Consider the following 26268-nt stretch of genomic DNA (forward strand, 5'->3'; position numbering starts at 1 on the left):
ACATTTTATAATTGGTGTCGTGTTTCAGTGCTGTCAATTTAAAGAATAAACCTTTTCCAATATCTATATTTTTTATTTTTTATTCTTCTAAGTTTTGAATCTCATTAAATTAATTCTGAAGTAAAATGTATTAGGATTGCGTATGAATTCAAATATATTTACCTTATTAAGTCAATTACAATGTATTAATTACAAGAAATCATTTCTAAAAAATGTTTATTTCCTAGACAACTAACGAAACATGGAAAGGATTATGAATTTTTTTATGAAACATTTTGTTCATAAGAAATGTTCTAGATTACTATATTTACAAGTAATCTAGATAACATTAATATTTTTTCAGCTTTTTTTTATAAACAAAAAACAATTTTATAATTTGAATAAGGTTTTTCGAACAGAAACTCAATAGAAAAAGAAACTTAATATCTTCTTTGAAATTAAAAATTGATTAATATTCAATGAAAAAGGAAATTTCTTTTTTATTTTAAATCTTAATGACAATTATTCATTAATAATATTTTTAAATGCTCCGATTATTGCATCGCAATTGATATTACATGGCATTATTAAGTGATAGAACCAGATTTTTTGACAGAAGTTTGAAGTGAAATTATCGCAGAAATAAACCTTTTGCTGTATTTTAAAATAGGCATAAGCAGTTCGTTTTTTCTGTGTACTTCTACATATTTCTATAAAACTTCTACAACAGTTCTTTTGCAGTACAGTATTGTTCATTGTATATTTCTCTTATTGTATAGAGAAACCGAAACAAATGAGTTAAATGTAAAAGTTTTTGCTAGGAATTGATATTAAACTTTTTCCTTCATTGAAAAATTATGTATTGGAAAAGAATTTTGAAAAATTCTTCTTCAGAATTATTTGTGATTGAATTTTCTTCAAATTTAATAACTAACAAATTATATAATTTTGATTTGGTTGATCCTCAGTTTAGCTTGTAATGTTTTATATTTGCTGCGGAAAAGCTCAGTTTTAACTCAGTTCTAAAGCACAATTCTTTAGCTCAGTTTTAGTCCTTATTTTCCATTTTCAAATAACGATTTCAGCCTCTACACCAGATTGAATAAAATCATCTGACTTAAAGTCATCTAATAAACAAACTTATCAAAAAAACTAGGTCATCGAAATTTTTTTCATAATAAATATGAATTATAAAATGCAAGTGCCCGTTTATATATGATGTAATAGTTTCCAGTTATGTCTTAGCAAAGTAATATTTTTCGTGTAAGCTTCCATAAAATATATTTTTGAATGCTAATTTTACAAATTTTAAAAATTAAAACAACAACAATCTAAATTTTAAACTTTACCATTCTACGTATTTATAACTTGAGCTTGTAATTCATTTTAACAAGATTTTAAGTTGGACTACACTAACAAGTCATCTGTTGGGATAGTTTTAAAATATCCAAGAGATAAGTAGCAATCTGGTATTCACGTTAACACCAAACAAATGCAGGTTTGATTTTGCACCCTACAAAGCTACACTGCAAAAAATTTCGTATCAAATCACGGTAAAATGTAATGGCACTCAGGATGCCAATACATTTTACCATAAAAGTCCCTTTTACTGACACATGTTACGGAACAAATATCTGCGTAATCTGCTTTTACAGTAATAATTACCGTTAAACCACTGAATCACTGTAATTAAATAAATATATATAGCAATGCAAACTATATATAGCAGCACTTGTTGGTAATTCTGGAGAAACCAAAAAATATGTATAGTTGTTTTTGTTGTTCTACTTGTTAAGACATATAATATAATTTTAGTCCAGTAAAGGAATACCACCCTAAATTTTAAAAGTCGCATAAGAAATTTAGGGTTTAACACACGCCAATATGCTCTAGACTGCATATGCGAGCGCTTTCCCAAAATAAGGATAAAAATTGGATTATATTCTTTATCTGTGATACTCATATGCAGATTATTAATGACGTCTTGTTCAAGAATATAAGATAAATGTGCTTATATATTATGTTATAATCTACAAAATATATCCAATATTTAATATTTACGCAACAACTTTACTATGATGTTAGTAAGTTAATGTTTTGATAAGGAAATAAGCGAAAGAAGCTTAACTTAAGTTTACATATAATTTCCAAACTTTCGTAGATACATGAATTTACTAATTAATTAAGACATTCTTATGGGACATCAGTTTAACAAAGTGTAAACATTTGTAGTTCTGTTAACAATATTGTTATAAAAATTGTAAGAATCATGTTTGGTTGTAAAGCGAAAGTTACGTAGTTTGAATTAGCCGTAAAGCGAAATATTTTCTTTTTATTAGATTATTATATATATAGGTATATAAATCTTTATACTATAAGATATATTTTTATTTTATTTTAAAGGTTTTTTAAATTTTACTAAGTTTTCGCGCATGCACGGGGAACACGCATTTAAATTCACGCATATAAACTAAATAAAACATTACATTTCGAATCAAAACATTTGAGAGGTGGAAAAAAAAATTATAGGGATAATAACTGAATTATTTTACCCTATACAATTTTATGTATACAATTTTATCATGTTATGCATACAATTTTATCATATTATGTACACAATTTTATCATGTTATGCATACAATTTTATCAATTACATGCTTCCCATAACCATGGTTAAAATTATATTATCTAAATGTCTGTTATACAAAAATGTTTTTTGAAGAATTTTAAGAAGAATAAGAAAAACAGTTGTTTTATGCAATTTCACACTTTTTTGACATTCTATAATGAAAATGTTTACTAAAGATTTTTTTAAATAAATAAATAATAGATTTTGGTTGCAAAATTATTTATTATTATTAGCATCTTTAAAAGCAATAAGTACAAGTAATTAAAATACTAAACGTATACGCTTTTATAATTTTTTTATAAGCCCCAGTTTCAAGATGCAGTCAAAATAACATGCTATTTTTGTGTTAAAAATGCAATATAAAAATAGATAAAAAAAAACTACGATGAATTTTTTTTAAAAAATAAAATAAATAACAAATTTTAATAGCAAAAACATTTACTTTGAATACAGAAATATATTTTTTTTTACATTTTTAAAGACTACAATTGGGAGAAATAAGAATTTATAATTTATATTAATTTATTTTAAACCCCAGCTTTATGATTTAGGAAAAATGACGTGTTATTTTTATATTTAAAATGCTATAAAGAAATAAATACTAAAGTTTAGTTGCGAAATATTTACTTTGAATATAAAAATACATTTTTTTTTCATTTCACAAAACAATAAATGAGAGCAATCAAAATATCAAACGCATACATTTATATAAATGTATTATATACCTCAGCTTCAAGAAATAGACGAAATAACATTTTATTTTTATGTTTCAAGCGTAATAAATAAATAAAAAAAAATTCTTAATTTCCTCTTTTAAAATTTTTTTAATCGTAATTTATAAGGCTACACTGGAAAGCATAAATCCACATCAAACTATTCACCCGAAAAACACTTTTTAATTCTGTTTTTTTTTTTCTTTAGAGCTTTTTTTTTGTTTTTAATGATGATTCAGCGAAAGTCTCGCTGACAAAAGGGTTTTTTATGTGCCGAAGAGCTTTAAAAATTAGCTTTAGTTTGTAGTAAAATTCCATAAAGAAAATTTCCCGCAAGAATGATAACTAGAAATTATTTTATGCAGATTTTTATGAATGTGAATAAAATTATTTTTATATATTGACATTTACAGTGTCAACATATAAAAATAATTGTATCTATACCTTGTAAGTTTAGATACAATTTTACTATATTTTATGAAAATATAATTTATTATTTTTGTTTTTACTTTCTTTTTGTCAAATATATTTATCAATTTAGTTTCACGTGCGGGGCAAATGAAGAAAATGTATAAGTTGAATCATATGAATATTATCACATGCAAGTTAATTAGTTAATTTTTTTTCTAATGTTAAAAAGTCACATGTTAACAATACTTTCAGCTGTTAATGTAGTTTTTATTTATAACGAAATGGATTAATAAAATAGGGATAAATTACACTGGGGAGTAAAGCATTTGTTGCATTTGCAGAAGTACTTAATCTTGCCTGATTGTGTGAGGATTGTGTATCGGGAACTATTTTTTTCTGTGAAAACTAAAGATTTTTTCAAAAAATGACATTTTTAGTCTATTTTTTTGCAAAATGTTTAAGTTTTATAACTCGTGTATTTAAAGTGTCAATGTTGTTACTTAAATGCGTTGAAAATGCGTTACATAACAGTAAGGTACGGAAATGCTCCTACAAACTTCTAGGAAAGAGAGCACATTATCGGGATTGCAATTGTATTGAAATTGTTGTACGCTGCAGGCGCTTACCTACCATGAACTGTTCAAAAGTACACGAAGAAACAGGTAGTAATAAGAAAGCGCCCATAGAGGCGTACGACGATATTTCATAGCATGAGTTCTTAAGTAATTTTTATACTGATGATGCGCTCTAATTCTCCTATAAGTTTGTCGCAACACTTATGAGACCCCCTGTCATCTCTAACATTTTTAAATGTGCACAATTCATCAAAAAATAGTCTAACAGTATCATTGAAAAACGGTAGCTTGGAGAAATTCTTCAATTGCAGATTTGAAATCAGAGACGGGAAAGTATCTCATATACATTGAAAAATCTCATCCAATAGGAAATTTTTTATTCCATTGTCATAATTATGCATAAAATGTTTTTTTTTTCAGAAGACATATAAATTTCTCTTTATTTGATTGATTTGTTCATTTACGTCGCACTAGAGCTGCACAATGGGCTATTGGCGACGGTCTGGGAAACATCCCTGAGGATGATCCGAAGACATGCCATCACAATTTTGATCCTCCGCAGAGGGGATGGCACCCCCGCTTCGGTAGCCCGACGACCTGCACGCAAAGTCGAGCACTTTACGGTAGAACAGTTTAACGAGGACCAATACCGCGCACCCTCGGTCCCTACGCAGACTGATCCAAGTGGTCACCCACCCGCACACTGACCGCAGCCAGTGATGCTTGACTTCGGTGATCTGCTGGGAACCGTGTCTTAACGATCAGTCCACTGCGGGACAATTTCTCTTTATAATAAGCAAGCGAAAGCTATCTCGATGATATTTGAAAATTTTTAAATTTGCACAATTCGGCAAAAAATAGTCTAAAAATATAACTAAAAAACTGTAGCTAGGAGAAATTCTTCAAGTGCATAGTTGAAATCAGTGACGGGAAAGTATCTCAAATATGTTGAAAAATTTCATCCAAAAGGAAATTTTTGTTCCATTGTTACATTTATGGATAATTTTTTTGTTCAGGGGACATACAAATTTCAAGTAAAAGCTATCTAAATGAGTTGAAAAAATTTCTTTTCTTGTAAAAGTTGGTTATAGAAGTATAAAATGAAAGATTAAGTATGCTTTCAGCTTTTGTAAAATTTACGAACTAAAGCGCATTATTTAAATATAGTGATTTCTCACAAAAAAACATATTCACACTGCTTTATTTAGATAAAGAAACCCGGGTGAATTCAATTGAAAAAAAAAATGCTATCATATTTGATTTTCTCTTCATGAAAGTACCAAATATATTTTTGATTAAAAATTAAAATTACATTAATATACAATAAAAAAGAATTCTGTTCGCTAAATTTATAATGAAGGACTCTTGAAGAAATCAACTTTCAATGCTTAATATCTTGTTGAACGAGATACTTAAAAATAAAAGAAAATAAGTTTTTTTTACTTTTTAAAGAGACAGTGTATTATAATTAAGCTTATTGAAAAGAAATTAGTAAACCTAAATTACTTTTATGTTGAAGTACTTTGAAAGAAAAAGAGAACCAGACTTATGATTAATTTTGAAGAAATTACGTTTAGAAAACTTTCAGAAACTGTAAGTTTTTTGTATGATTGTATTTTTTTTTNGGAAAAATTCTTCAATTGCAGATTTTAAATCAGAGACGGGAAAGTATCTCATATACATTGAAAAATCTCATCCAATAGGAATTTTTTTTTCCATTGTCACATTTATGCATGCAATGTTTTTTTTTTCAGAAAACATTTACATTTCTCTTTATAATAAGCAATATTAGGCAAGCGAAAGCTATCTAGATGATATTTGAAAATTTTTAAACTTGCACAATTCGGCAAAAAATGGACTAAAAATGTCATTAAGGAACTGTAGCTTAGATAAATTCTTCAATTGCAGATTTGAAATCCGTGACGGGAAAGTATCTCAAATATGTTGAAAAATCTCATCCAAAAGGAAAATTTTTGTTATATTTATGCATAATTTTTTTTTCAGAAGACATACAAGATTCTTTTTATATTAGGCAAGAGAAAGATCTCTAAATGAGTTTAAAAAATTTCCTTTTTTGTAAAAGTTGGTTATAAAAGAATAAAATGAAAGATTAAGTATGTTTTCAGCTTTTTTAAAATTTACGAACTAAAGCGCATTATTTAAATATAGCATTATTTAAATATAGTGATTTCTCACAAAAAAACATATTCACACTGCTTTATTTAGATAAAGAAACCCGGGTGAATTCAATTGAGAAAAAAATGCTATCATATTTGATTTTCTCTTCATGAAAGTACCAAATATATTTTTGATTAAAAATTAAAATTACATTAATATACAATAAAAAAGAATTCTGTTCGCTAAATTTATAATGAAGGACTCTTGAAGAAATCAACTTTCAATGCTTAATATCTTGTTGAACGAGATACTTAAAAATAAAAGAAAATAAGTTTTTTTTACTTTTTAAAGAGACAGTGTATTATAATTAAGCTTATTGAAAAGAAATTAGTAAACCTAAATTACTTTTATGTTGAAGTACTTTGAAAGAAAAAGAGAACCAGACTTATGATTAATTTTGAAGAAATTACGTTTAGAAAACTTTCAGAAACTGTAAGTTTTTTGTATGATTGTATTTTTTTTTAATTAAAATAATTACATAAAAATTAGTAAGATAATTGGCTTAATATTGAATATTTATTTTAAGGTGTCAAATTTATTTTATCCATCGAACAAGCATCTCGCTAATTTAACCCACTTTAATAATTTTGAATGTTAGTTTTTAAACTTAATGGTAGTTTTTTGAATGGTAGTTTTATTTCGAACGTTAAGGTAGCATATAATTATATCTTATCGATCGGTGAATGCTTCCTGTCCCTTTTCAGATACGATTTTGATCTAAGTAAATGATTGGAGTTTCGATTCCCACAATCTTAATTGAAAAGACCATATTTTCAAAATGATGAAATGAAATACATAATTTCCCAGAAGGCAGTGTAAAGTTTATTTTGATATCAGCAACAACCTTTATCACAAAACCCACGAAGGCTTATAAATTATTAGAAAATGAACCATGCATGCCTGAAACAATGTTAAATTAAACTTTCTTTGCTTATACACTGCGGAGTTCACACTAAACTTGCATAAACAACCCTTTAATAACGAGATTAAGCCTGCCTTTATTAACAAGGCTAGGAAAACATTCTGAAATCAAAGATGAATTGTCATTTGCAAATCAAGAGTAGAAAGCGTTCTCAAACAGGTGATGAATTCACCTTCTCAAATTTCAGGATTTATGATCATTATTGAAACAAGGTTATTTGCGAAGGATTTTATATACTTTATTTAACACTTTAAAAGAGAAGGTAGGCATAATCATTAAATTTTCAGCACAAACAAAGCACAGCTAAATTTTCAGCACATTCTGAATTCACCCTGAATTCAGTCTGAACAAAGCTAGAATAAGAATAGGCAAAAACAAGGTTTACGCTAAAAATTAAAGAAGGAGACTGTTTTGAAAAGTTTTTTGAAAGCCTTTATGTTATTTTTGATGAAATAAGCTTTACATGCAAATAATTCTACCAAGTTTAACCCCTTGCCAGTGTCGTCCGAATCCAGTTCGGGCAACTACTGCGTGCAGTACTTGTGACGCCCGAACTGCCTTCGAGCAGGGGAAAAATTAACCCTTCTATTTTGTGAAGCACGAGCTGAGTTCGTATCTACTTTCGGATACTTAATTCACTATTTTCCTGATAGATGGCATTAGTGGCAATAATTTTTCCCCGATTACGACTTCAGTCGAGAGAGGGAAATGTTTGTAGGGGTTTGGGGATGATACCATACTGTGAAAGATTCGTAAAATGTATGTATTGAAAGTCATATTGTTGTGTTTTTATATTATATCATACAAGTTATATTTTATTTAGCTTCAAAATTTTGTTTAATTTGCTCTAATTGAATAAGATGCTTGTGTAATCCATTACTTTTTTATGTGTATGTAAAAATCATAAATACAGTAGTTATTGCATTTAAAATTTTATTTTTGAAATAAAAAACTTTTTCTAATTTTCATAATAATATAAAGAAGAAAATTAATTTATCAAAAGAAATTTCCATTTTTGGTCCATTTTCTGAAATATCTGTCACTATTAAGGGGTTAAAAAAGTGTTAATTTCTCAACCTTTATGTGTCAATAAAATGAAAATAAAAATAAAACGTTTGCCTCAAGGTTGCCTGCTATCTGGGTTTTACCAATTATTCAAGCTTTAAAAGAAACGAATGAACTATTATTGTTTACAGAAGCTTCTATGTAACTATAATATTTTATCATAACCTACATTAAAGATGAATTAATAAAAATAAAAGAGACTAATGATATTAATATTTCTTCTCAATAATCCACCATCAAATAATTTGCATCGACTGATCACCTTCTTAATAGTCTTTGGGAGAATTGAATNTTCCTGATAGATGGCATTAGTGGCAATAGCTTTTCCCCGATTACGACTTCAGTCGAGGGAGGGAAATGTTTGTAGGGGTTTGGGGATAATACCATACTGTGAAAGATTTGTAAAATGTATGTATTGAAAGTCATATTGTTGTGTTTTTATATTATATCATACAAGTTATATTATATTTAGTTTCAAAATTTTGTTTAATTTGCTCTAATTGAATAAGATGCGTGTGTAATCCATTACTTTTTTTTGTGTATGCAAAAATTATAAATACAGTAGTTATTGCATTTAAAAAATTTTTTTTGAAATGAAAACTTTTTCTAACTTTTATAATAATATAAAGAAGAAAATTAATTTATCAAAAAAAATTTCCATTTTTGGTTCATTTTCTGAAATATATGTCACTGTTAAGGGGTTAAAAAAGAGTTAATTTCTCAACCTTTCTGTGCCAACCAAATGAAAAAAAAATGAAACGTTAGCCGCAAGGTTGCCTGCTGTCTGGGTTTTACCAATTATTCAAGCTTTAAGAGAAATGAATGAACTATTATTGTTTACAGAAGCTTCTATATAACTATAATGTTTTATTATAACCTACATTAAAAATGAATTAATAAAAATGAAAGAAACTAATGATATTAATATTTCTTCTCAATAATCCACCATCAAATAATTTGTATCGACAACTGATCACCTTCTTAATAGTCTTTGGGAGAATTGAATCCTAAAAGTCGTTCTAAGGTATACAGCTTCTAAAGAAAAAAACAAAATTAAATAATATAAGAAATTCATGAATTTTTTCAGTGCAAATAAACACCTTTTCCTTTTAACGTATACTATATGTTCAATTCCTTTGCATCTATTATATAGTTAAAAAACAAAAATACATATCTATTTTTATTTATTAACTCGGTTTTCATGAGCATCAGCTACAATGTGTTTGTTGTATTTTTTTTTCTTAAACTCGGTTTTCTTTAGCGAATTGCACAGGCTACAATGAACTCTTTGTTAACGAATTCGACAATATACCGTATGAAAGAATTTGGATTTAGGTTAATGTAGTTATTTATACGCAACAATCTGAGCAATTTTGAAATGAATGTGTCTCTTTGAAAGTTTAAAGCAATGAGGGACATCTCCTAGATTTTGAAATAATACTTTATCAAAGCTTCATTCTAAAGAAAGTAAAGATATGACCCTCAACTTAACTGATTTTGAAATAAACTTAGTAACTGCTTCGTTCTAAAGAATGTAATGTAGCATAAATACATAAATATATATCTAAACACCATAAATTAACTGACATTAAAAAAAATTTAATCAATATTTTACATTGAAGAATGTTAGGTTGAAGTAAATTGATACTCACACCATTTTTACAAATTTTAAAATAAAATGATTGAATGTTTCTGTCTGAAGACTATAAAACTCAACACAACTTAACATCTCAACACAAGCTAATTGATAAAGGAAAATCTAAACAAATGCTTCAAGGCGAAAAATCAAAAACATTACCCCACAAAACTGATTTCGAAATGAACTGTAATAAATGCTTCATAATGTAAGCAATATAAATGCATAAACCCACAATTCAACTGGTTTCGATATAAAACTCAATGGTTGTCTTATAGTAAGGAATGTTAGGCAAAGTAAATATACACACATAACAATCAAACTAATTTCGAAATAAAATGCAACACTGAAAGTAATGTAAATGCAAATAATTGGTTTTAAAAAAAAAGTTAAATTTCACAATTTAATTGGTTTTGAAGTATAAATGCTTTATGCTGGAGAATTTCAGATAAGTATGTAAATTTTTGTTAATAATTTTTTGTAGAAGGTAAGTACATATTTCTTTGACCTTCTTTCCACAATCTAACTCATTTCAAAAGAAAATGTATAATTAATGATTCATACTGACGAATGTAAGGCAATATAAAGCAATAAGGCAATGTAAGGCAACATTCACCCAACTGATTTTGAAAAAATTTCATTAGAGCTTTATATTACAAAATGTAAGGCAATATAAATATATTCAACCAAACTGATTTTAAAAAAAATTAATCAGAACTTTATATTTAAAAATGCAAAGCAATGTTAGTATATATTCATCCCATAATCAATGTAATTTTTAAAAAAAATGTAATCAATGCTTCATACTGAAGAATATAAGGCAATGTTAAAATATTCTTCCCACAATCAAAGAGATTCTAAAAAAATTATTAGAATTTCGTGCAGAAGAATGTAAGACAATCTATTTATTCAAACTGATTTTGAAAATAAATGTGATTAGAGCCTTATATTGGAGAATATAAGGTTAGGTAAATGTATTCTTCTCACAAGAAACAGACTAAAAAATGTAATTAGAGCGTAATACTGAAGAATGTAAGGCAATAGAAATAAATTCACCTCAAAATCTAACACATTTCGAAATGAAATGTAATCAACGTTTATATACTCACTGCAATCAACCTGATTTCAAAGTAAAATGTTATCTGTGCTTCATACTGAAGACTCTAAGGCAATCTAAATATACTCCTCCCGCAATGATTCAAACTGATTTTAAAATAAATGTAATAAACGCTTCATGGTGATAATTTAAGGTAATATATTTACAAGAATTTTGTATGTGTAACCAATGAAGAATATTACGAAAAATTTTTTCAACAAAACCAGATATTTCGAAAACATTGTTAAATAATATATACTAACCTTAAGTTTATAATAAAAGAAATATTTTTCTTTTTCAAATAAAAATCTCATTTCTAACAAAGTTTTCCCTTTTCACTATTTTTAGGTAGCCCATATATTTTTATTGCTTAATAGATAGATAGCCCTATTCCATTCCCATTTTCAACAGAAAATATAGTATTGCTTTTATCAGAGCCAAATCTAATTTTTAGCTTTTTCAAAATACAATTTATGTTTTTAGTGGAATGGCATTCGAAAAATAAGTTCAGTTTCGATGTTCTAGAATGGATAAAAATAACTACGTTTTTGAACGATATAAATTCATTGAAAAATTTTCAGATTGCTAACTGAAAAAAAAATATAGATAATATTATTCTTTCAAGTGTATTAGAAATTTTTAAGACATAGCTCCTTTCCTTAAAATAAATATGAGAAGCTTTGTTGCATGAAATATTTAGCGTATTCAAAAAAATGTTCTATTAAATTTTGTGAAATTTTAAAACTTGATTGAAGATTGTTTTCGTTTATAGTTTTGGTAAAGTACACCTTTTTGACGCTTATTGAATTACACATATATATAAAATATTCTCAAAGAAATATTTATTTATTTGAAAATTTTGAAATTCTCTAAATATTTTTAAAGGGTCATGGGGACTCAGGGGATAGAGTGTTCGCCTTCAAATGAGGCGAACCCGGTTCGAATCCTAGCGATGCCTGGTAGACGGTTAGAGTCCCCTTGCCGTCTGACAAACCGTGGGAGGTTTTCGTGTTTTGCCTCTCCATGTTAAGCAAATGCGGGGTAGTTCCATCAAAAAAGTGCTTCACAAAGGCAAGTTTCTCCCAATGTCTGATTCAGGAGTTCCCTTGTCTTCTGGATTGTGTTCATATTTACTAGGCTAATGAGTTGAACATTAGTAATCATAAACCCAAAAATTGGGTCGGCTGTTCAACGACGGTTATAAAATAAAATAAAATTCTTCTTACAAAATTATTTAAATATTTTCTTTATAAAATCATATAAAATGAATAATAATCAATAAACAAACTAATTCCTTCCTTCTTATCGTTAATAAAAATATTTATTACTTTTTTATTAAGTCCATTGTAATATAATAAATAACTATAAAAGTTACAATAATAATTGCATACAGATTTTTTAAAAAAAATTCTCATTTCATAAAACGAAGCTAATTTAATAAATGTTTCAATTTGTTTGGTTTTAAAAGTAAAAAAAAATAATCATAATAGTGGTTTATAAAAAATGTGGTTTATAAAAAAAATTCATATCTTAGTGGTTTATAAAAAAATTTTGGGTCAAATTAATTGTACGCTGCAAAAAAATTCCGTATCAAGCTACGGTACTAAGTACGGGCACTGCCGTTACCGTACAATCCATTTTTATCGGAATATGTTACTGACCAAAATATCTGATATATCATAATTTTTCAGTAATAATTACTGTCAAATCACTCAGTCACTCTAATTAAATAAATATTACTGCATATTTTACTGTAAACATGGATATTTTTCGGTAATATGGATTTTACGGATGATGCATCCAAAGTACTGGCACTGTATATCTGCATTTTTATTTACACTGTATATCTGCAAACACAACATTTATAAAGGTCTAAAACCATTTTTCAATCAACAAAAAAGATCTGGTAATGCAATGGCGGTCAAATTAGAAAATAATGAAAATTTTTTTGCATTTAAATTTAAATTATTTATTTATTCTATATTTAATAGTGCAAGTAATTTTTATTTATTTATGACTCTTTTTTGGTTTCTGGTATTATTAAGTTTTTCATTTTTATTATGATTCAAAATTAAAGACTTGAACCTGTTTGTAGTTTTCCTTCATTATATTACAAAATGATTTAATTACATAATGTTATTACTCAGTATTTTATTATCAAGACGGATTAAACGTATACGACCTGCAAAACATTTATGCCTCTAAGAAATTGAATACGAAATAACTGTTTAAAAATTTAAAGCTATATTAAGACATAATTTTTATGCTATTACTGACATGCTTGTATGCTTGCCTGTATATGCGCAATACACAAAAATGATTTTGAAGCAACCGGTCAGTAAGCAAAACTTGTAGAGGTGGGGGTAACCAAAAATATGCAGTTTCTCATTATGCAATAATTGATACAAAAATAAATTTTCCAAGCTTCGTTATAATTTAATTTTTAATAATTTAACTAATATATACTGAATAAAGCTAAACAACGTGAAGAAATAACGGCGACGTGAATAAAGTACACTCTAAGAAATATAGCGTGAATACAAAAGCGTGAATAAAGCACACTCTAAGAAATTCCGAATCAAATTACGATAAGAAGGACAAGCACTTTGAGTGCATCATTCGTGAAAATTGATTTTAACTTAAAAACAATTTTTATCGTAAAATATTACAGCGCAAAGTTTTCACAGTAATATTTATTGAATTCGAAAGATTCGGTAATTTATTGTAATTATTAATTATAACTCTAAAAAATTCTATCAAACTTTTCATTCCGTAACAAAATTCTAGTAAAGATGCTTTTACGGTAAAAGGTACCGACACCCCGATCTAGTTTAACCGGATTTTCTTACGGGACGACCGTACTTTTTACAGTAATAACTACACTAAAATCACGGAATCTCTCCAATTAAGTAAATATTACTGTAAAAACTGCTGTATAATATTTTTCGGTAAAGTGGATTTTACGGTAAAATGGATTTTGCGGCAAAATAGATTTTACGAATGATACTCCCAAAGTGCCGTTTTTTTGGAATTTCTTACAGTGCACAAGCTTTATTCCCATTTTGCACTAAAATACAGTGTCTTGATAAAAATAATAATTGCTAATTTAATGGTTTTGTCTTTAAATTAGGTATTAATGAATAAAATTATAAACATGACAAGTACCATAAGTACCGTTTAAGACGTATACGGGAATGCTTGTTGCTTGCGTGTTGGAAGGACAACAGGTGTAGTTTCCAGAATCTTCTGCTGTTGCATCTTTGATGAATAATCGACTGGTAGTTGAATCTTCTGAGCTCTTGTACATAGAGATTTCACCTCTTGAAGAATCATAATTGATCATCCTATCGTCGTGATACCAGAATACGAACACTGGTGGTTCAGGGCTTTGGGTGATGACGCATGTCAAGTTGATGGAGCTGCCAGTCTTCAGGAAAAGTGGATGTGGACCTAAAATTGTTGCTTTTGCAACTGAAAAATTGATTGTTTAGTAAATTAAAATTACATAAGAATTAAAGAATACCACTATTTAAATATTAAACTGAGAAAAAAGGTATAAATCAAAACAACCAGAATATAATGAAATTTATTGTGACCAGCAAAATGCTAGCTTATTTTCATGGAAGCACTTTGGTAATGACTTTGGTAAAATTAACAATAAAATATAGTTTTATAATATGTGATAAAAATGGGAGATTTTATTACGATACCTTAGAGCAGGGAGGGGAAAACTTTTTTCGTCGAGGGCCAAAAATCAAGAAAGAAATTTTTTGGTGGGCCAAGTAAAAACTTAAAATTTTTTTTTAAAAAAAGGTGATATAAAAGTTTTAATTTAAATATTTAGTGAGATGAAGGAAATTGCGATTTCATTTTTAAAAGTTCCTTATACTAAGGTTGGAAGTGAGATGTGCTTATTTTAAGGAACAAGGCTAAGTGCTTTTCTGTTAGTCTACTTCTGAAATGATTTTTTCTAAGGTTCATAGCTGAAAACTCTTGCTCACATATATAAGATTAAGGAAACATAGCACTGATTTTCTGGGCACGAAATATTAAATTTTGGAAACTAGCTTTTGGTAATGATTTGTAAGACTTTGGAATATTTAGAAACAACTGCTTCAGATGATTGTTAGATTGTCCCCTCTTTGGAGCGTAAAATGCGCAGTCTGCCAAATGTGAAGTACTATTTACCTACATTAGATTCTAAAAGTCCGCTCCTCGAGAAAGACAGGAACCAATCTACGGCTATTCTATAAAGAACTTCTGCTTTCAACATTTCACCAATTGGAGCTGTCTGTGCTAACTATTTCCATCAATTTATGTTTTGTAGAGCAAAAGTAGNATTATGTTTTTTTTGAACCAGAAAAGTTATTATCTTACAGTACAGTTATTCACCTTGTACAGTATACAGAGTTTTACTAAATAACCCTCTTAATAAATGTATTTAGAATCCTTGTCAAACACGTAGAAACAAAGCGCTTACAATTTAAGTGTCACAAATTAGTATTTTAGGGGGAAATGTTAAAATCCTTTTGAAATATGTCGAATCACAAGTGAGAAAGACGAAAGGGTACTTTTTAAAATCAGTTTGAATTTTAAAATGGAGGTGTTTTTATTAACAAAATTTAAACATCACTTTATTTCCTCCCTCAATTCAAAAGGATTTGATTTGATTATTTTTAGTCCTGTCATCATCAGTACCGATTCTTTGGATTTCAAATTTTTCAACTCCTCTCTCTTTTCTCCAACTGAGAGGTTTTGGTGTATATTGACTAGACCTTTTCAGCAGTGATTCTTTTAATTTTAATGGGATTTTTAAATTTTAATTTTTAATTTTAGATCCTTAATGTATATACATTTTAGTAAACATTTTAAACAAGGAATATAAAATAACTGATAAAGAGTGCTTTTCTGGAACTCTGTAAACTGGTAAAATTACATCTCATGTACATTACACGAGTTAGATAAAAATATTCTAAAAAATTACATGAATGATTTTACATTGACTACGAAACAGTAGAAAGTTTTGAAATAATACTGGTTGGAGAAAAAAATCCTGGTAAAATTACCGTACTTGTATGGTGATAATTTTCCTGGTAAAAAGAGAGCAATAATTATTTTAAACAATACTAAAATATATCGTATTTAATCAATTAATTCGTTAAATTTTCTTTCATTATGGTAACGGTTTACTGGATATTCAGGTTTTTAAAATTATAGTTCTTATTATCACACATTTAATAAAATTACAAAATTATCATATATATTTCATCAAAAAATGGTTTTTGTGCCATTATCTAAGAAGTCATGATAAATTACCAAACTTTATCTCCCGTACTACCAAATGACCTAGTTAAAAACAAAACCATATTTAATTGTTTATTTTTTCAAATCACTACTAAAGTGCTTCGTTATTAAATAATCTTCGTTAATATCGAGTTAAACTGCTTGGGTAAAAATTATCGTGATTTTTGGTGATCTGAGAGAGCCAGGAGCACGATAAATTTTACCATATTCTAGTAGTTCTGACTATACTTTTTTTTTATCGGTGTGGAATATTTCATTATACTGGGAATATTTCTAAATTATCGATAACAATCCAACTACCCTGAAATTTTACAATCTTACACAACAACCCAGAAATATTAAATTCTTACTTAACATCCAGAAATATTAAAAAAATAACAATACAGAATTATTTCATTATACAAAAGTAATCATTTACACGGCACTATCTTAGAAATATTTCTGAGGCCATATCATGATAATTGGGAGAGATTTTTATATTGCACGATTGATAAGTATGCTAGATTTTTAACTTACCTGATACGTTATTGCAACGCATTCTGCTGTAGACAATGCGTTGTTGAAGTAAATTAATTCGTGCATGGTAGCTTCAATATTTTTATGCTACAAGGGTAATATTATTTTATGTTTTCTATTGATACTTAAGTTTCATTATTTTCTTTCCAAAAGTTATACTTTATTCATTTTCTTTATTAATTTCTACGTACACGTCAAGTTATAGACATACAGATGTTGCTCATGTGGTAAAGGGCACTTTAGATCCACTGAAAAACTTATTTCAGAAACACAATTTAACGATATAACTCTAAAATAGTATTGTAAAATGTTGTTCATGATAAGTAATATTATTGTAAAATTATAATATGACGAGTAATATTATTGTTCGTGATAGGTAATATTATTGTTCGTGTAGTAGTAATATTATTGTTCGTGTAGTAGTAACATTATTGTTCGTGTAGTAGTAATATTATTGTAAAATGTAGTTTCGTGGCAAACAATTTTGTTTTTCATCTTAAATTGCAAATTTTACAGGAAAAGTTAAAATATTATCTGAGAATCATGGTAGCTTTTGTAATAGTTTTCATAATGTGCTACGGATTGTTCAGAAGCTTGCATGTTTGCTTTTTGAACAGTTTTGAACAGGTTCCCTGTGTTCTAATCCCAGTGAAAATACCACTGTTTTACAGTCGTACTACTGTTTAGAATAAATATTGAATTTACGGTAAAAATCACGGTCAACCTGAAAGCAATTTTTTTATAGGGAAAATTTTTAGAGAATTATTTTTTCACAATGATTCACAATTCATTTGAATCACATATTTGATTGTTTAATAGGAAGCAATTGTTTCGAAAAAATGCAAAAAATCACAACTTTAAAGCTTTGTAAAACTGTTCCATTTACAGTAAAGTGTCTTTAAAATATTTTAAACTTCTGTTGCCGAAAATTAAATGTTTTCTTATCTTTGCAACTAAAAAATTAATACGCTCGCAAATTAATTTTAAATTCAATATGCAAGCTTATTATTTTAGCTTCTTACTTATCTGCAAAAATTGTAACTATTACTGTCACGCTAATGTCGGTAAAGTGTATCGCCTTTAATAACGATACGAGGTTAAAAGAAAAACTTTTACTATATTTTTAAAAAGACTCTTTGAGAGCGGCTCGAATTTCAAAAGCTTTCCCTCACGATAAATAACAGCCTAAACATTTTCTCGTAAAAGCTTTTCACGTCATTTCTAATTACTTTCGGCTCGGTATAGGGTGAAGGATAGAGTGAATAGTTTATTTAAGTCTCAGTTAATTTTTTGTCCAAATTTTTTAAGTAATCACTTTTGGATAGATTTTTCTGAAGCTCTTAGAAAAAAAAAGCTCCGGTTCGTTGATTTAACTGATTTTGGAATCTGTGAAATTATTTACCACACTGTTAGAATTTTCATTCTAAAATTACAATAGAATAATCTGCAGTAGTCTGACTATCCAATTAACCGTGAAGCTTATGGCAAAGAACACTTTTTACCTTTATAGTTTTGACACCGTTTACAATTAGTATAATTTAAAAGCCATAAATACTAAACTATATGTTTTTTTCATGTATTTACAAGTAGTATGGTTTTAAACCAGTAAAATAGAAATTCATTAGGTAATGGATATTGGTTTTAGGTTATGTTTTATTAAATGAATCGTGGAACGCAGTTTAATTAGTCTATCTGGTTGTTTCTGTGATGAGAAATACTAGACTTTTTCGCGTTAAGCAGCTTTATTTCGCTGCTAACTATTCGTAAATAAGAGAATCGTATTCTAATAGTTCAATTTAACAAATTGGGGAGTTCAAGACACTGGAGACTCTTCATGACTTAAATAGAATAGAGGAAATGTTGTGGTTTCAACGCATGGAGTCAAATACCATCCTGTCGATCATAAGATAGATGCGCTCTTACGTCTATAATGTGAACCAAGCTTTAAAAGTGTTTTCATTAGGTAAGCCCAGTTGGTGCAATAGAATTCTGGTTGTTTAACCGTAAATGGTGAAAGCAGTTAATGAACGGTTTTTCTCACAGTTAACAGTTTGAATACCCTCTTATTAATTGTTATTTTACTTTTTCTTTTCAATATGGAGAAATAACAATTAAATACATTGTTTTCAACCAAAATTTCCGAAAACTTTCTAAAAGTGCATGATAAATTATTTCGAATAAAAGTGATATTATACATTTCAATAAAAGGCTAATTCAAGTATTGGGTAGAATTTGTAGCGTATCTACCACTACAAAAATACAATTCCAATTCACTAGTATATAAGACATGTTAACTCGATTCTATGGTGGGGTACCTTTTCATAGATGAAGGTTGACATTGTCAATAACAACTAACTCCCCACATTGGTGACCCGGACGTGATCGATACGAGACTGAGTAGCAACAGTGCGAGGAGATGGATAATGTTGCAGTCACAAGTGCGAGTCAACTGTTTAATGTGGACAATCCATCGAAGTAGGCGTGTTCAGATCGAAGTGGGTGTTTCTACCAAGGTAGGCGTGTTCACATTACACATAAATCGTTCAAATATCCGTTCTAATATCCGCATCGAATTCTATAACGGATAGAATTCTGGTGGGGGAGTACTTTAGCGTATCTACCACAACGAAAATACAATTCCAATTCACTAGTATATAAGACATGTTAATTCGATTCTATGGTAGGGTACCTTTTCATAGATGAAGGTTGACATTGTCGAAAACATCTCACTCCCCACAAATTTTATGCTTCGCACTGAGGAGAAAAATATACGACAATACACCTTGAATTATATTATATTGAGATCTAAATTTTATTTGCTTGATAATTTTCTTAAAGCTTAAAGACTTACAAAGAGTTTTAATTTTAGCTAACTGTTCTACTAAGATATACGTCAATGGCAACTCTCAAAAATGCAATGTGTGAAAAGATCGTTGTTATGCCTTACACATAATTCGTTCTAATATCCTTGATTGATATGTATCGTGCTATCTTGTTTTAATTTTATTACCTTTCATTTACAAGATATTTTGTCTTTAATCGATTATTAATTAGCGTCAAATAAAACTCTTCAAACTTAAATGAAACTTCACCTATTTTTTGTTCTACGCTTATTTCAACTTTTTCAACCGATTACTTCTACCGAATAATCATCACTAATTTTAATCCAATCTTTCTGACTTCGCCATTAATGGTATTTATTAATTCAAAATTTAATACTGTCAGCCAGAGTCATTGTCAAAACTCACACTCTTGACTGGCATCATTGTAACAAGTCAATTTTCAAGCTAAACGGCAACTTCTGAAGATTCGTCGAATGAAAATATGATCTTTTCTTGTATATTTCATTGATCCAAATCGCCATATTGCCTCCTTCAAAATGAAATGAAAGAAAGTGACTTATAATTAATATTTTAAATTTATATAATATTTTTTTAATATTTTTTTTTATTAAAAATTACATTTTGTTGTTTTTTAAAATTCTGTATTTGATTACGACATTCATTGAATTTATAGAACACAGTATTATTTTGGAAGATATTTCTTTTAATCAGTAATAAAAGTTTCAATCCAAAATAATTGTTAATTTTAAGTGTTTTTTGATAATTTTAATTTTGTTAATTTTAATTGTTAATTTTAACAATAGCGTTTTAGCTATTAGGTAATTTAGCTATTTTAGCTATTTGAAGTTTTTATTATTATTAAGTCCCTCCAATGTTAATTGTTGAAAATAATACTCATTAGAGAAAAAAAGACTTTCTAATAATTTTTGTTTCGTTTAATGATCGAAATTTCACGTACTGGGGCTCATTTTTAATGGTTCAATAAGGTAACCACATTCATGCTAATTAATTAGTGCAAACGATATTTTAAGATCGAACACATACCTTCTCTGAATAAATATTTTGTTTTTTTTGACTGATTTGATTTTCTGAACCTCAATATATGAGGGTAGCCACAATATGATCCAAATAGTTAGGTATGAAGTGCGTTCAGAATTTGGAGCCATTAATGTTAAATTTATTTTCGCTATATCTCGAGTAATATTTAGCCTAATTAAAAAAATTAACTCTTGCTAGCAATTACAAAATTTGTTTATTCAAAGATAATTTAACGTAAAAACAATTTTTAATAAGTATTTGTTATTTTTTATTAATTTATTGTGACGCTTATAGTCACTCAAAATTAAAATCCAGTGAAAGGGCAAAAATTAGATTTTTAGAACATTTCAAAGTCTTCAATTAAATAAAACTACCGTGGGAAATCTCCATCGGCAAATAGTAACTTAAATACGGATAAAGTAATTCAAATAAACAATTAGGTTTAAACCTTACAATGTCACCCCCATCATGGGACAAACTCGAAAACAACAATAACTTTTGGACTTGACCTTTCCTCAGATTTGCAACTTTTTATCCGGCAAAAAATATGATATGAAAGCAGCCGAAGGAAAGGGTTGGGGAAGCAATCAAAAGAGCAATCAGCCAGAGTGAGTAAAGGGCTGAAACCGAAACCATGACTAAACTGGGTAAGTCTCTCTCTCCATCTATTCTAAGAACACGTAAGAATTAATGTTAAAATGATAAGTTGAATTAATTGTATGTTCTAATTCTAAAATAGTTATGTAAATGCTAAATTGGTTTAATATAGTTATGCTATTTCTTAAATATTTTAAATAATTAAATGTTACTTGTTTAAAAACAAGACTTATATTAATTCTTTACTTAACAGAAATAAAAACGCCACATTATTCAGTAATAGTCGAAAAAAAACTTTAATTGTAAGATATACAAACTTTTATGTTATTTTAAAAAATGTAATTTTATATGGCAAAATGCAAAACTTGATACCTGTATTTTGCCGTATAAAATTCCAGTTTTCAAGATTATTGCCACACATTTAGTTAAAAATGGAAAGCTGCAAAGTAAATTTAATCAAGTAGAAAGGCTTTTGAGCATGCTTTAAGATAACATGATGAAAATATCAAATTTTACCACTATTACCGCATTTTATCACACATTATGAAATCATATTGTATAGTTAATTTTACCAAAATACGTAAAAGAGTTTTGGTGTTACCATACAGCCAAAACACCATATTCCGGTAGTTTTGAGCATACTTTTATTCTCAGTTTATACGAAATATATCTCATTTTAAGTTACTTCTGATTTATTGAAATGCTTCTCTATAAAAAGATTTCACGGGCTTTTAAAAAGAAAAATCTCTAAATATCCACTCACCTACAATACTGAGGTTCACAAATAGACTAATTTTCGGATCAGAGCTGACTTGGCACTCGTACAATCCCTCGTCCCACAGCTGCGCAAACTTAATCTTCAGAGTCCAGTCGTTTTTCTTTTCCATGTGAATAGCTTCGAAGCGGTCATCCGTGGTATAAGTATCCAGTCCAACTGTTAGGACGTGAAAATCTCGTCTCCTTATCCAAGAAACCTACATCAAGAAGGAAATGAAACGTTAAACATGTCGAAACATGCTGCAGATGATGTCATTATTAGTTACAATTTTCATTTAAACAGCAATTTTACTTGGAATTTATAGGAAAAAGATAATGTTTTTTACTGAGCGAAGAAAGGATAGGAAGTTTTAATGATATTCAATTATGGAAGGCAGTAGCACTTAATTTTAAATGGTAAAAACATATAGTTAAATTTAGTTTTGAATTATAAAATTATACTTAATTTAGTCATTACAAAATAAAATGATTCCAAAATTTTTTTTCTCACGAACTTTAATTATCGAAGCATATGGTAATTGCATACTAATAAAATTGGCTAATTTTTTAATAAAAAATAAAAACTTTTGAATGCAGCTCTTTTGAACGAGTTATAACTTGAAATTAGTCCTTGCAGTGTGCAGTATATATTAGAAATACCAACTTTTTATAATTATAAATAAAAATAAGGCTAACTATTAATTTTTTTGTGTTAAATTCGTAAAACTTCGAAGATTGAATGGTGTAAAAATTCACTTTTTATATTTTGAAATGTATAGCGTTTCTATATTGCAAATAAAGCAATTATAATAAATATTATAATAACAACATATTATATATACGAATTAATGAATCAAACTCAAGAATTAGAATAAATTTTTCAGATGTAATGTTCATAACCTGTCAGCATATATGACATTAAATCTGAAAAATTTATTCTAATTCGTGAGTTTGATTCATTAATTCAGTTTATTTAATTGTTTTTTCTCCTCATGCAGTCATTTTCTTTTGCAACAATTTTAGTTGAAGTTTTAAATTTTATTATTGGCCAACCAATGCAGATAGGTACTAATTTTAACGATCACATCGGTTCCACCCCAACAATCTTAAATTATTTTATATTAAAAACAGTATCTAATTTCCTTTGCAATATTTAATAATGTGAAACAGTTTCATTTTAATATTTAATAGGAATTTTGACGCAGAAAAATGCGTCTTTCTGGTAACACTAATTTCCCATTAATTGCGAAATTATGTGAAACTAGAGTGTCAAATGAAAACATGAGAGAAGACTTACGACAAAGACCTATGACAGTCCCGGATTTTGAGGACACCTGTATCAGCCCGTTATCGGAAGTGAAGGTATTAAAAGCTCGTTTATAACATGTGTCACTCTGTACAAACCTGTATTCGACGGAAGCATCTTCGTTAAATAATGCTTAGGAATGTTATATCGCAAGTTTACCGGCAACCATCTATCTTATAGTTGAGGAGAGATAATTCATATTTTTGATTTTAATGGAATTGATGTTTTATGAAATTTAGTAAGGGGTAATATATTTTATAGAAAAAGTTTTAAAGTGCAAAGTTAAGCATAAAATAAGTTTATATTGAATGAAATATGTACATCTAAGTTAAGTACATTCCGAAGTGTTATACCAATAAAGTATAGCTTAGCGGTTTAAATTAAGCTGTAAAATGTAAAGAAAATACAAAAACATAGCATAACATAACCTAAAAAATAATTTAACATAGCATAACACAATTAAACATAACATTTACGCAATTAGGTATCATATAGTATTATCTTTTTGTTATTTATCTATCATAAACTGCTATACTTGATTTCTATTCTCTCTCCCTCTCACTCTCATTAAACACTCTTTTGAAGCATATTTCATGATGTAAATTTTTTTTTAAAGTTAGTTAAAAAGAATAGTAAACAAAATCGTAGTAAACATAAAAATATACATGACAAAATAAATAAGGTAATGTATAAAAAAGTTTCTTAATGTCAAATTTTAAATCTTATGTAAATAGGTTCAATAAGATCCATATACATTAAATTTAGTTCTCAAAAAAAAAAAAAATTAAAAAAAAAGTTAAAATGCTTTTAATGGATTGATGGAAGTTATGTAATTGACGGAAGAAACGATTTCCGCCTAACTTGCAATTAAAAGTAAAAATTAACCGATGAATTCTATAATTTAGCAAAACAGAAAAAACTGTATTCGGAACAACTAGAAATCCCAAAATATGTTCGATTCAATTACATTCTGCGAAATAAGCATTTAAAAGAACACAATATGAAATAATGTGCATTGTTATAAAGGCGTTTTGTTCTTCCACATTATTAAAATAATTTGGCTAAATGGTTTTCAACATTTTAGATTGAAACCGAAGATGGATAAATCATAACAAAATTATCAATAATTAGTTTCATTCTTGTGGAAATTATAAAAAAAGCATTTTCAATGAGTTTTGAAAAGAGATTTTCCCAAGTTCATTAGAGAGTTTTGAGAAAAGAAAAGAAGCATCTCCTCAGTTTATAACTTTTCAACAAAATTATTTCCATTTAATTGAATTACTGCCACGTAATTATGTTGAGATCTTTTATATTTTGAAATTTAAATTATTCTAAGCATTAAACTTTTACCTTCTTTGAAACAATTAATTTATAGTTTTTAAAAATAAAATGACTCGAAAAGCATTATTAGAATAATGAGTTTCAAAACTAGATTGTCCGTAAAATTTAGTTCTGAAGTTTGTTATTAGCATGCTACTGTGTATTGTAAATGTTCTCTAATTCCCAACTTATTATTTATAAATAATTAAAGAAGTTATAATGGTTAGACATCTTAGCTAAGTNTATTAAAATAATTTGGCTAAATGGTTTTCAACATTTTAGATTGAAACCGAAGATGGATAAATAACAAAATTATCAATAATTAGTTTCATTCTTGTGGAAATTATAAAAAAAGCATTTTCAATGAGTTTTGAAAAGAGCTTTTCCCAAGTTCATTAGAGAGTTTTGAGAAAAGAAAAGAAGCATCTCCTCAGTTTATAACTTTTCAACAAAATTATTTCCATTTAATTGAATTACTGCCACGTAATTATGTTGAGATCTTTTATATTTTGAGATTTAAATTATTCTAAGCTTTAAACTTTTACCTTCTTTGAAACAATTAATTTATAGTTTTTAAAAATAAAATGACTCGAAAAACATTAATAGAATAATGAGTTTCAAAACTAGATTGTCCGTAAAATTTAATTCTGAAGTTTGTTATTAGCATGTTACTGTGTATTGTAAATGTTCTCTAATTTCCAACTTATTTTTATAAATAATTAAAGAAGTTATAATGGTTAGACATCTTAACTAAATTCTATTTTGTTTAAATAGTGATTTGTGAAACATGTTTATTTAATTGATTTATAATTTAATATAATAAGGACATTTAATTAAAACTATTCAGTTGTTTAAAAGTTTAATAAATGTAATACTATTAATAGTTTTGTTAGTAAAAAATATATACTAAATAAAATTTGTTTTTAGTGGCTCATATACTATTTAAATTCCTTTGCTTTGCAGTTTTTTTTTAAAATCTGCCCATTTAATCCAGTAAAGGCAAATAAACCAAAAGGCCTAAAAAAATTTTTTTCTTTAATTTTTTGTAAATTTATCACTGGGAAACTATTTGTTCAATTGCAATCAAATTTTAGTTCTGTTCTTTAAAATTATAAAGTTTAAAATAAAGTAAAGAGGTTTGCATTATGCAACTTCTTACAATTTTACGTTATACAAATTTGTTTTTAGTTGTTTATATATTATTTAAATTGCGTTGCTTTGTAGTTTTTGAAAATGATGTATTCTGCGTATTTTACTCCAGTGAAAGCGAATCAGCCAAAGGCCTAAAAAAATAAAAATTTTACATTTTTTGAAAATTTTGTTCAGGGAAATTATTTGTTCAATTGCTATCAAATTTTAGTTCCGCTCTTTAAAATTATGAAGG

General features: G+C 27.6%; 1 protein-coding gene and 1 long non-coding RNA gene across 3 annotated transcripts in view; one reads left to right on the forward strand and one right to left on the reverse strand.

Moving 5' to 3' along the window:
• Positions 1 to 26268, reverse strand: part of LOC107436612 (zwei Ig domain protein zig-8-like) — a 466930-nt gene that overhangs the window by 5878 nt on the left and 434784 nt on the right. Inside the window, exons 3-4 of one of the 2 annotated variants that reach the window (XM_043048563.2) lie at positions 22266 to 22476; positions 14379 to 14675 (exon numbers count right to left, since the gene is read on the reverse strand). In XM_043048563.2, the coding sequence (XP_042904497.1) occupies positions 14379 to 14675; positions 22266 to 22476 (508 nt within the window). Of the gene's footprint in view, positions 1 to 14369; positions 14676 to 22265; positions 22477 to 26268 lie in introns of both variants that reach the window. The other variant, XM_043048555.2, reaches the window with a different exon arrangement.
• LOC139425683 (uncharacterized) overlaps positions 23455 to 26268 on the forward strand; it is a 46828-nt gene continuing 44014 nt past the window's right edge. The window contains exon 1 of the long non-coding RNA XR_011636832.1: positions 23455 to 23620. This is a non-coding gene — a long non-coding RNA (uncharacterized lncRNA). The remainder of the gene's footprint in view (positions 23621 to 26268) is intronic.

Source organism: Parasteatoda tepidariorum, chromosome 5 (genome assembly GCF_043381705.1).
Source record: "Parasteatoda tepidariorum isolate YZ-2023 chromosome 5, CAS_Ptep_4.0, whole genome shotgun sequence".
Lineage (NCBI taxonomy): Eukaryota > Metazoa > Arthropoda > Arachnida > Araneae > Theridiidae > Parasteatoda > Parasteatoda tepidariorum.